The sequence below is a fragment of the Corylus avellana genome, chromosome ca11 (assembly GCF_901000735.1).
Source record: "Corylus avellana chromosome ca11, CavTom2PMs-1.0".
In the NCBI taxonomy this organism is placed as follows: domain Eukaryota; kingdom Viridiplantae; phylum Streptophyta; class Magnoliopsida; order Fagales; family Betulaceae; genus Corylus; species Corylus avellana.
In genome coordinates, this window is record NC_081551.1 from 1,411,691 (window position 1) to 1,423,936 (window position 12,246).

At 32.0% G+C, this 12,246-nt stretch overlaps 1 protein-coding gene across 1 annotated transcript; it reads left to right on the forward strand.

Moving 5' to 3' along the window:
- Window positions 1–4,032: 4,032 nt before the first annotated feature.
- On the forward strand, window positions 4,033–6,378 carry LOC132165808 (protein SCARECROW-like). The gene is made up of 4 exons (XM_059576494.1): window positions 4,033–4,306; window positions 4,462–4,797; window positions 5,055–5,548; window positions 5,956–6,378. The coding sequence occupies exons 1-4, from the start codon at window positions 4,033–4,035 to the stop codon at window positions 6,376–6,378; spliced, it is 1,527 nt and encodes a 508-aa protein (XP_059432477.1).
- Window positions 6,379–12,246: the final 5,868 nt, after the last annotated feature.

Genomic DNA, 12,246 nt, shown 5'->3' on the forward strand with positions numbered 1-12,246 from the left:
AGTATCAATCTGGAAAGAGACGGATGGATTGACAAGATTTTCCCATTGTTATTAATTAAAAACTTGTACCATATACAATTTCTTAATCCCAATTATTATATTCAAAATCTTTTAAGGTTCAAACCACCAAAACAAAAAAAGGGAAGAAAAAAAATCTTTTAAGGTTAAATTATGATTGTGAAATCAGTACAATATAAGTTAATTAGTTACAGAATTTTTTGTTTGCAGGAGATTGGTAGTATTCTCTCATCCATCTCCAAAGAGCTTGGAGGCAAAGAATGAGTAATGCTATATTTTTATTTCCGTGGCCTTTAAAATTATAATTAAATTAAAATTTAATAATGATTCGTCCCAAATTAAATATGAGTTTATGTACACAAAAGATATGAATATCCCATTAACACTATGAATGATATTAAGGGCGCTATAAATTCTTTATAAACTTATGTGTGAACGTAATATTTACTACATTAGTCACTGAATGATTAAATTTGCTTCTGACTGACGACGAGACAATGCTACTGTAACGTTAGTTTGTAAATGCATATAATATAGTCCCCAAGGGGTAGCTCAATCGGCTGTGAACCACGCCTTATGAAGTGGAGGTTACAAGTTCGAATTTCCCCTCCCCCTTTCCTTGTGTGGACATGTCAAAAAAAAAAAAAAAATGCATATAATATAGCACTTAATTATCGTGCCAAGTACTAAAAATAACTAAATTTAACTGTGACTAATAAATCCACCTAATTCGGTGGGATTTGTTTGGGTGTGTGATGCTTTCATGCAAGTTTATAGAAAAGTCGAGGGAGCTGGCCTGGCTGCTTGACTAAGACTTTAACCCTTCCGGCAAGTTTTGAAGATTTAACTCTACCAAAGGCAGCTTCGAACTAGAGGGTTGACTTGGGTGCTAAAACAAATTAATACGTACAAATTAAATTATTAAATCAATTATTATTTTTTATTAGTTTTTTCTTTTAAAATAAACATTGATTTAATATAATATTAGAAATTTAGAATACAAGTTAAGAGTTTGAATATTGTTTTCGTCATTCATCTTTCATTTCAATTAAATATTTCACATGTTAAACTTCACTTATTAAGATTATATTTCACATGATTTAATATAGTATTAGATTTTTTTTATTTTTTTTCATCTTGGTCAAACATTTTAACAATTATTATTGTTATCGTCACAATTAGTGGTGATTAGGGACGGAATCCGGCTAGGGCCATACCCTGATTTTGAAATTTTTCCTTCAACATTGTCCAAAAAGTAATGAGCTAGCCCGAAGCCCCTCCCCCTGATTCCGTCTCCAACGGTTGTGTTAAAATTATCATCACCAAGCCAATGAAATAGATGTTTAGCTATAATTTAGATGGAATCAATCAACATTTGTTATGGAAAATTTTAGGTGTTCTTCTAGCTCTAGATCGATATTATTTTCTAAAAATCAGGTAAAAGAAATAAGAGCAATTTTTTTTTTTTAAGAAAATAATATTCATCGAAGACTAAGAGAACACACAAAAAAACACCTTGTCTTCCCCCTTTGTTATATATACACATGTCAAGAGTTAGACTTATATAAGAAATCAATTTTGAGCGAAGGAGGGAGCATATCTGCTCCATCATCCTCTCCTCTTCCCCTTCTACTCTCTGCTCCTACCCTCCCCCTCTTTTTTTTTCTTTGTGTTTGTGGGTGTTCTCCGACCAGATCAACAACTTCGGCCTCTCTACTTTGCGTCCGTCCACCTTCCACCGTGTAGTGCCGTTCATCTCCTCCCCGACTGTTGTTGCTGCTTGCTGGTTGTTTGTTTGTGCTTTTTTTTTTTTTTGAATAAGAGGTTTATTCTCTCTATATCTGCCCTCATGAGCGATGAAGAATAATTAGGTGTGAAGAGTTATTTCTGATGATCTGGATAGTTCGAAGTGAGGGATTATCTCTCACGGCTGGTTTAAATAAATTTGATTTGTATTTGTACATGGGTTAACAGAAGATTGAAGTCATATATAGCACTTGATTGTAATAATTTTTGTTTGTATCTATGACTTTGTAACTTCATAGCTAGCATGTGACTATGATTTTGCAGAACTTTATACTTTGTGCTGTAAAAGCTTTTTGCTTTGCTCTGTAAGAGCTTTATGCTTGTGATTTTTAATCAATGAAATCATCAGATTTCCTTTTCTTTTTTTTTTTTCTTTTTTTTTTTTTTTAAAAAGTTAGAAAAAAAAAAGTTAGACTTATATATGGGCTTAAAAATGAAAATAGAAAATTTGAAAGTATTTTTCCACAGCATTATGACAGCTTAATTTAGCAATATTATAATGAAGGTTGAACTTATGAACCCTAAAATCTATCTAAAGCAATCTTGGAAGAGGTCAGATCGATTCGACCTAGATGGAGTCAAACACAAAAATAACTCCATACTCTTTCTAGCTTGCCGATGAATGTTTCTTGCAGACAGAACTCAAAGATATTGGATTTTATTTCATATATTTTTAATGAATAGATTTATTACATATATTTAATCAAAATTATTTTAATTGATACACTTTTGTCCGGCCTGACCCGACTCACCATGTGAATTTTATTTCTCCAAATACCAAGGAATTAAATTTTCTCTTGAAGCCATTGCTAAGAAATTACAAAACAATAATATATATATATATATATATATATATATATATATATATATATTAAATTTCCCACAAATGGTCATATAAAAGCTGAAAAGTTGATGATCTTGATGTCTCACCAATAATTTGCTTTACTGATCGGCCAAAATGCAAGCAATGTAGAAAAAACAAAGCAGGCATCTACGACATTTAAACATGTTTAAACTGATAAAAAAAATAATAAATTTAATTAATATTCAAACAAAATAAATAACCTTAAAAGATTTCATCTTAATCAATTTAATAGAAATATACGTCAATGTCAACAAAAAGTAATACGTCAATGCCAAGAAGAAGTTGTGTCTAACAACTACAAAAACTTATCAACTAATTAAAAAGTATATGATTACGAGAGAAAAATTGTCCAAATCTATTATAACTAATCTATATTATTAACACCTAATATGTTAACTAATCTCTTTTTGATCAAATTAACTCAAGGCCTGGCCTTCCCCCTTCCCAATTGAGCTAGAGGAATGTGTAATATAAATGGAATCAATCCACCCATCTTAATCATGTGGCTAAGAGCCTGTTTGAGTGTGCGTTTGAGAGGCGTTTAATATTCAAAAAGTTCGTTTGAAGAAAAAAGTACACGTTTGGTAAAAAAAAATTGAAAGCGCTATTAAAGGTTCAAAACGCATTTTTGACAAAAACTTAAAAAATAAAGCTTTTGCCGAAAAACGTTTTTTAACTTAAAAACTATATTTCTCATATATGCTCTAAATCGCAACCTCCAAATATTGGATACATAGGTTAACCCTGATAAGAGATATCAGTTTACTAAATTTTCAATTAAATATTATAAAAGACACCCAAAAATAATATTTGTTTACTTTTTTGGTGTACAAACTTTCACACATATTATCAATGAAATCAACAATTAATGGTCTAGATACAAGATTTATGCATTAAACTATTGCTATTAATAATAAATATATGTAATAAGAAGCATGCAAACAACACTATTGTGATGACATTACTTCTTCAATATGCTTTCACACGCCTCTTCCTTTCCTCCATTCTTCCATATATATATATATATATATATATATGCTTCGATCTTCAACAAATCTCAAAGTTAATATAATTAGAAAATCACTATCAAACCGACGTGGGTCTTTTGTCTCTCAGCAGTTTATCTTTTTCTGTGTGTCTTGGCTATGCCGGCCATCCTCTGGCATTAAACTATTGCTATTACTCTGTTGTGTCACATGAAACTTTTCTTCTGTCATCTCTTTGCTCATCATCCAAACCCTCTCCTTTAAAAATGGCCTCCACCTCTCCCAGACACCCCCCCCCTGATCACCACCATCTTTTCCCTTTCTTACTTAATTTCTTTCACTTAATTAATTTCCCTTATGAAAGCTGGCTTTGAAATGGTTCAGGGAGCTTTGGATACAATCCAACCCCATGAACCATGGGACTACACCTCTGTTGGCTTTCCTGCTGCTCCACGCTTCAACCCTTTCCTCAAGCCTATAATGGAGCACAACGAGCTCTCTGAGTGGGTGGAGCAAATCACTAAACAATTGGTCGAAGACCTACCGGAAACTGCAGCCTCGGATATCTTGCAGCACAGCGAGACACAGTCCGACCAAGATCAGAGTAGAGGTCTTTTGTTCGAATTTCTATATCTGTTATTCACTTTCATTTCAATTAAATATTTCACGTATTGAGCCTTACGAAAGTTGAGGAAGGATATTAGAATAGAAATTAAATGATTAAATTCATTTATTTCTATAAGCTTAAGCTTTTGGGATAAGTAATGATTTAATATAATTTTTCACTTTCAGGCGATTTTAGACCAAGAAAAGCGACAAGAAGAAACAACTTTGACACCGTTGCCGGAAACGAGCTTCAATGGAGTAATGAGCCTCGAGTTAACGTTTCTGATCAGGGAAGGAATTGCAAAGGGTTAAGCAGGGTAGATGAGAATGGCTTAACCCTCATAACCCTCCTTCTTGAATGTGCAGTTGCTGTCTCGGTCGATAATCTTGGAGAGGCTCATAGAATGCTACTTGAGCTAACACAAATGAGCTCACCTTACGGCCTTTCTTGCGCTGAGCGTGCTGTGGCTTATTTTGCTAAGGCAATGTCTAGCAGGGTTATCAACTCCTGGCTCGGTATTGTTAAATCACCACTTATCTTAAAAACTTAATTTATATTATATTACTTCTCGTTACGTATAGACTCAAACTCCCTCTTAATAATTGAGACCCAATACTCAGGATATTTAATTGAAATGGAAAAATAATAATAAAGATAAAGTTTAAACTCAAAACATTTACTATAATATTATGTTAAATCACTACTTATTTTAAAATTTTAATTAGATCAATACAAAAATATGAATTTAATAATTTAATTTATATTTTGATAGGTATTTGTTCTCCTCTAGTTGACTACAAAAGCATTCATGGCGCCTTCCAAGTGTTCAACAACATATCCCCCTTCATCAAGTTCGCACACTTCACCTCCAACCAAGCCATCCTGGAGGCATTCCACCGGCGTGACAGAGTTCACATTCTTGACCTTGACATCATGCAAGGCCTGCAATGGCCGGCCTTGTTTCACATCCTCGCCACCCGCATGGAGGGCCCTCCGCACGTTAGAATGACGGGCATGGGCACGTCGATGGAGATTCTTGTGGAGACGGGAAAGCAGCTCGCCAACTTCGCCAAGCGGCTCGGAATGTCATTTGAATTCTACCCAATTGCAAGGAAGTTTGCAGAAATCGATGCCTTGACGGTGCAAGTCCGGCATGGAGAAACTCTGGCCGTGCATTGGCTGCAACATTCCATGTACGACGCCACCGGGCCGGACTGGAAAACAATGAGACTGCTAAAAGAGTTATCACCAACCATCATCACACTGGTATTCTTAAATTACCGCATATTATTAAGTCGATAAAAATAGATGAATTTGATCAATTAATTTAGAGAAATACTATTTAGTAGATTGATATACGACTATCATACAACTAGCTATTAGCTAGAATGATCTAAAAATAGATTTTTAATGTCACGTCATTTTAATTGTATGACAATTGTATAATAGTCTATTAAATAATATTACTCTTTAATTTATATTATAACATTTCTCCTCACGTGTGAATTGAAACTCTCTCTTAATAAATGATGTCTAACACGTAAAATATTTAATTGAAATGAGAGGTAAATGACGGAGACAGGGTTTAAACTCCGAACCTTTGCTCTGATATCATATCAAATCATTATTTATTTTAAGAGCTGAATTTAATGGTTTAATTTATGTTCTAACAGGTAGAGCAAGATATCTCCCATGGCGGGTCTTTTCTAGATCGTTTTGTAGGGTCACTGCACTACTACTCGACGCTCTTCGATTCCCTTGGAGTGAATCTGCCGGTGGACGACCCGATCCGGCACAGGGTGGAGCACTGGCTTCTGTACAGGGAGATAAACAACATATTGGCAATCGGAGGGCCGGCGAGAAGCGGGGAAGACAAGTATAGGCATTGGAGGATTGAGCTTGCGAAGAATTGCATTGTACAGGTGCCGATGAGTGCGAATTCAATGGCTCAAGCGCAGCTGATATTAAACATGTTCCCTCCTGCTTATGGATATAGCCTTGTCCAGGGAGATGGGACGCTTAGGCTTGGATGGAAGGATACCAGTTTGTATACTGCTTCTGCATGGACTTCTTCTAATATTGCACCTCCTAAGTAGCTGCTAATTAATATGTTTCATTTTTTGGATTTTATTTTTATTTATTTTTCTTCTTTTTTCTTTTTTATTTTTTTCTTTTGTTTTGGTAGAATTAATGTAGTCCGACTAAGGAATTGTCAAGATTAAATTTATGGGGATGGAATACATAGATGCCTTTGACAAGTTTGTTGTGGTTTTAAGGGTTCTCTTTTGTAGTTTATATAACCACACTACAAAAAATCAAGGGTTTAGTGACGTGGCAACTGTTCATTAGTTGTTGCCACGTTACTAAATTATAACGTGTTAAAAGATAACACGTTACCATTATTGATAACGTGGCATTTTTAACATGTCACCATATGGTGACGTGGCAAAAATGCTACGTTACCATAAGATGACGTGCTAAATAGACACGTCATCTTATGGTAACGTGTCATTTTAACACGTTGCCAAATGGTAATGTGTTAACACGGGCAACGTGGCAATAATACACGTTACCAAATGGCAACGTGTCAATATGATACATTAATTACAAATTGGTTAAAATTAAAAACAAAATAAAAAAATTAAATTTTTCAGAAATTTGATGATCAAAAATTGTTTCAGTGACTCTTTGCATTATTTTGCTAGATGAGAAGTGTTTTTTTTTATACAAGTGTAATCTTGTAAACAATCATACAATTTTGTTGACATTCATTCTATTAGTAATAACTTTGAGAAAAAAATATTGGGGCTTAGGACTTTGTGGTAGGCAGCTCATGATCTAGATTGCATGCAATATTGCTATAATTAATTAAATTTAGTGACTCCTTAGCAATATGATAGAGTACTAATTATGAAAAGATCGAGTTAGATTCTTAATAATCTTATCAATTAATTAACCAAATTAAGGGAATTGGCCAATGCAAGCCCTAAACATGCATGGTGGAAATATATATGCACGCCATATGCGTAATATTACGCATATTTAAATTGATAAATATATATATATCAACTTAATTATCAATTACTAAGCTTAATATAAAGCTTAATAAATGGACATTGGTCCACAATATGTATAATTTTCTAAGCTGTTGTTTGAGTGACAATAGAAATTATATTTTTATTTTACTTTGCTGATGTAGCAGTGTAAAGGTTGGTTGCCACGGATTCGGCTTACATTCTATTATTAAAATAATAGCATACATGTATGTTGTAGTGTAAGCAACAGTCAAGATTGAATCTCTCAAAATCTTTCTTCATTTTCTCTCTCCTATTAAAAACTTTTCAAAGTAAGTCAACTTTGAGATTCAATATTGACTGTTGCTTACACTACAACATATATGCTGTTATTTTAATAACAGCATATAAGCCAGATTCGATTGTCACAACCATATCATCAAAGTGAAATAAAAATATGGGTTCTAACGTTACTCTTTCTTCAAGGATTGATTGACACTGTCACGTTAGTATAGTGTGATAAAAGTGAAATAAAAATATAATTTATAACATTATTCTTTCTATTTCCTTGGATATTGTTTACATTCACCATGTAAAGTTTCTGCTTATATACATGGATATATAGATAGTCTTGAAATCTTAAAGGTTATATGTTTTTGTTGAAGTTTTTATTTTCTATCTTTTGTTTTTAAGTTGTCATGATAAATACATCTCAAAATAAAAAATAAACATTATATATATGGAAAATTTTTAAAATGAATGCATGAACTCTATAATATTTGATCATGAGCTTAATGTGCTCATACTCACACTAAGCTCAATTGATATGCTTGCTTAATTATGCTAACTACGAGTTTTTGCTTTGATAAGGGTCAAGCTTAATTTTTTTAAGCCAAATAAAGAAATTTTCAGAACGGAGGCTGTACCCCGGCCCCACCGGTTCGTATGCATAAAAGGAAAATTTCAAAACTAAAAATGCATATGGAACTCTATAATTGAGTATGATCATACTCAATTATATGTACTTACTGTATTATTGGCTGCAACTCAATCCCAACGAATCCAAGGAGGCCCTGGTGCATGCATACATTATAGATTGTTGCAGAAGAAGAAAGCTACTCAATCTTGGTTTGTGCTTTTTAGTGGAGCGTCGTCGTTAGCTGAAGCCTGGTTCACTCAAATCATTAAAAGTAATTCTATGTAAATTGTTATACAAGTCAATGATATGACCAACAAGAAAAAAAAAAAAAAATCGATCATTAGATCAAAACTTGTTAAAAAAGATAAAAAATAAAAAATAAAACCAACCAAAAATGTCTTAAAGTTAAAATCTCCAACCTTTCTTCCTCTCCTGTTGATTCCCTGTAATTACGATAGGGCCTATTATGAGAGAGAACAATGTTGAGCTTAGGATTCTCTCAATCAATCATGAGTAGAGTTTGTACGATAAGGGGCACATGAATCTGGATGAATCTAAGAAGGCCCCCGTTGTGTAGTAGTCATAATAAATGCAAACGAAGAAAGATAGTTTAACAGCAAATACTATTTATTATTATGGTAGCTAGGAATTGCCATCAATTGCTTGAGAAGATTTACGTGATGTTAATGAATCACGGAAATAGAAGTAGGGTCCATAGGAAAAAGAAATATCAGTTTAATTTGTTGCATCGATTTGCAAGTTTTGTAGGGTTTAAAAAGTTATTTAAAATTCCACCTAGTAAACATAAATGACAATATTAACGGGTCCCACTCCAATCTTTCATTTAAGATTTTCACCAAAAATCGTAAAATTATGATCCGCTAAAATTATCTTTAAATTTAAGATTTTTAAATTCATAAATCTCAGCTAAGCATTTATGACTTATTAAATTTCTTGAAGGTAGCTTTTTCATTAAATTTTCTCATTAAATGCTGAAACATGGCTTATTTTAGACGCTTAGATTAAATGAACGGCTGAGATTTATGAATTTGAGATTCTCAAATTTAAAGGAAATTCTAGGGGATCTCAATCCATATACGACATGTGTTTAGTCTCATATACTAAAAATATAAAATAATATAAAACAAAACAAAAAAAAAAAGAGAGAAAAAAATACAAATATAAAATAGGTAGTTAGACCACCCCAAATTGGCTAGAAGGGGTGGTCGAACCATCTTCAATCATACAGTTTGAGTCAAAATTTCAAATAGGAGTTCAAAATGTGAAGCTATTTGTCATTTATGCTTAGAGCCTCACCAATTTTTACTCATCAAAATTACCAAAAATACATTTTTCTCTATTTTAACTACTTATTTTTTTTATAGCACATTATCAACCTTACTATTTTAACAATCTACTTTCATTATTCTATTAAAATATTATTTTTTAAATATTTGTTTATTATTTCTCTAACTATTAAAGGATGAGAGAGAAGCGAAAAAAAAAATAAGGAGACAAAAATTATTTTTTATTCAATTGATGAGTGAAGAGTACTCACTATTAAAAATTAGAGTTTGTCAGCATTTTTACCAATTTGCCTCACTAAAATAACCAAAAAATTAGCTTTAATGAGGCTGCTAATAGTGCTCACAAGGAGTCTTAAGTTGCTTTTTAAAACTTATGAAGCTTTTTATAGGTTAGTGGAACTACATGGACTAAATTTACATTTTTCAGAAGAAAAACAAAAAACAAAAAACAAAAAACAAAATCATTAACATAGTATGCAATATGTCCCTCACTCAAAGCAGCAATCAGAATATTGAAGCTAAGAAATAAATAAATTAACAATTCATTCTCATTGATGTCTAATTATTCATCATTAGACTTTGGTTAATTTGTGTCGCATAAAATACAAGCTGAATGTGTGATGTGTCATCAATTATTAATATAATATTCTTAACTTGCGTCCTGTGAGCACAAAACTCGAGACTTACTTTATGGGAATGGTCTAGTTTGAGTTAGCGCATGCTCGTATTTGAGATCTCGGGGTGTTCATATAAGATGCAATCATAGTCTCCGAAGATAAATGAGTACATAAGTGCAATTAGGATTTATTTTTGGCCATTCATATTTGTAACTAATTTGATACGGACCAACCTATCCTTTGAAATGCTAATAATTGTGCAAAATACAAACTGCATTAATTTAAAAAAAAAAAATCGTGTATATAAAATAAAATACTTTAATTTAATTAATTTTATTATCTTGAAAGATAGCTAGTAATTTAACACCACAAGACCCAATTAGAGAACTTTATCCCATCCATGTATGAAAAACTGCAATGCAATCTTGCCAATTTGGACAATTTATATTTTCTGGATGAAATATTTTTGGAAATATTAAAAGAAAATAATGCATGGAAGTAATATTTAGAAAGTTAGACATATGTGAAAACAGGAGAAAGTCTGTCCTGACAAAAAAAAAAAAAAAAAGGATTAATGTTATAAGTTTCTCTTGTATCCCTTCAAGGATGATGTAGCTATTAAATTTACCATTGGGTTTGTAATTGATCATTATTAAATTTTAATCAAATGATGATTTTAATACCCACATTATTCTTGAAATGACTCAAAGAAAACATAAGAGAGACCTCTATAATTAATAAAAGAAAAACACATGTCAGCATCATCGCTGTTGCCATCTAAAGCAACGGATAAGATTTCGTTATTTGTCTTCAATAAGAGTTTCATTTCATTTCCAAATAGGCCTTTTAATTTGACTGGATAACAAAGCAAAGCCTAATCTAAATTCTCCTCCTTTTTTATTAAGATACTGACGTAGTCAGATTTAATAGTTATTGGATTTTTTATTTTATTTTATTTTAAATAAAGATTGATTCAATGATTTGAGATAAGGAATTTACCGGTAAGACTTCTTGTTTAGACAAGGAAAGTCCTTTGTAATTGCTCTTAACTAAAATAATTACAATATTTGAGTGAAAGTCCTTTGTAATTACAATATTCAATGACTTGAGTGAAAGTTGATATAGTCATACACATAGTTAGTCCTCACCCTTATTTATTTATTTATTTTTTGGTATTCTATGTGATTGGTGAAATTAAAAATTATTAGCCAATTTTTTTTATTTTTCATGATAAATTAAAAAAAAAAATCTCAAATAGATGGAAAATGACTAGTATTTTACTAAGTAATTAAGCCATTTTATGGACTATGCATCCCTTCCCCCCTCTCCCTCTCCTTCTCTCTATTGGACAGGATTTCCAGCAATGCGCAAAAAATTGTTCATAAAAAAGTTCTCTAAACCTAGCCCTTGAATGTCATTCAATGGTTTACAAGTCACCACATGTCCCACTAATAATAAAATATTATTTAATTTTTTGTTTAAAATGTAAAAAAAAAAAAAATATAATAAAAATATATGGGGTGGCCGGCCTCTCCATTTTTGCCATGGGGGTGGCCTGCCACCCAGCTGAGCCATGGGGTGGCCAAAGCCACCACCAAGGGCCGGTTGGGGGTGGCTTCGAGCCACCCCCTAGGGCCAAACCTGACAAAAAAAAATTTTGGGTTTAATTTTGATGCTCATTGAGAAAGCTTTGTCATGTTATGTACTACAATATAATATTATTATTGCTATGTATTTGTTTGGGTAAATGATAATATTATTTTGATTGGATATTGTGTCGAGAGGATGGATTATTTAGATTAATTATGATTATAGATAATTGGATATCAATTATTAAATTGATTGTCATGTATTTAGTTGTGAATATGCATAATTGATATAATTTATGCTTATAACATATAAATATGTGCTAATAAGGTCATACAAAGAATTTGGGCCAATTTAATCCTTCTATATTAAACAAGTCAAAATAAGTTGGAATGATATGATTTGTTTATTAAATAGTTACGCCAATAGTGTCGTGTCACGATAAAGTTGAAAAGCTTGACTCGTTTAATTAAATAAATTAAATTAAAATTAACTTATATAGTTGATTCGATATGACACG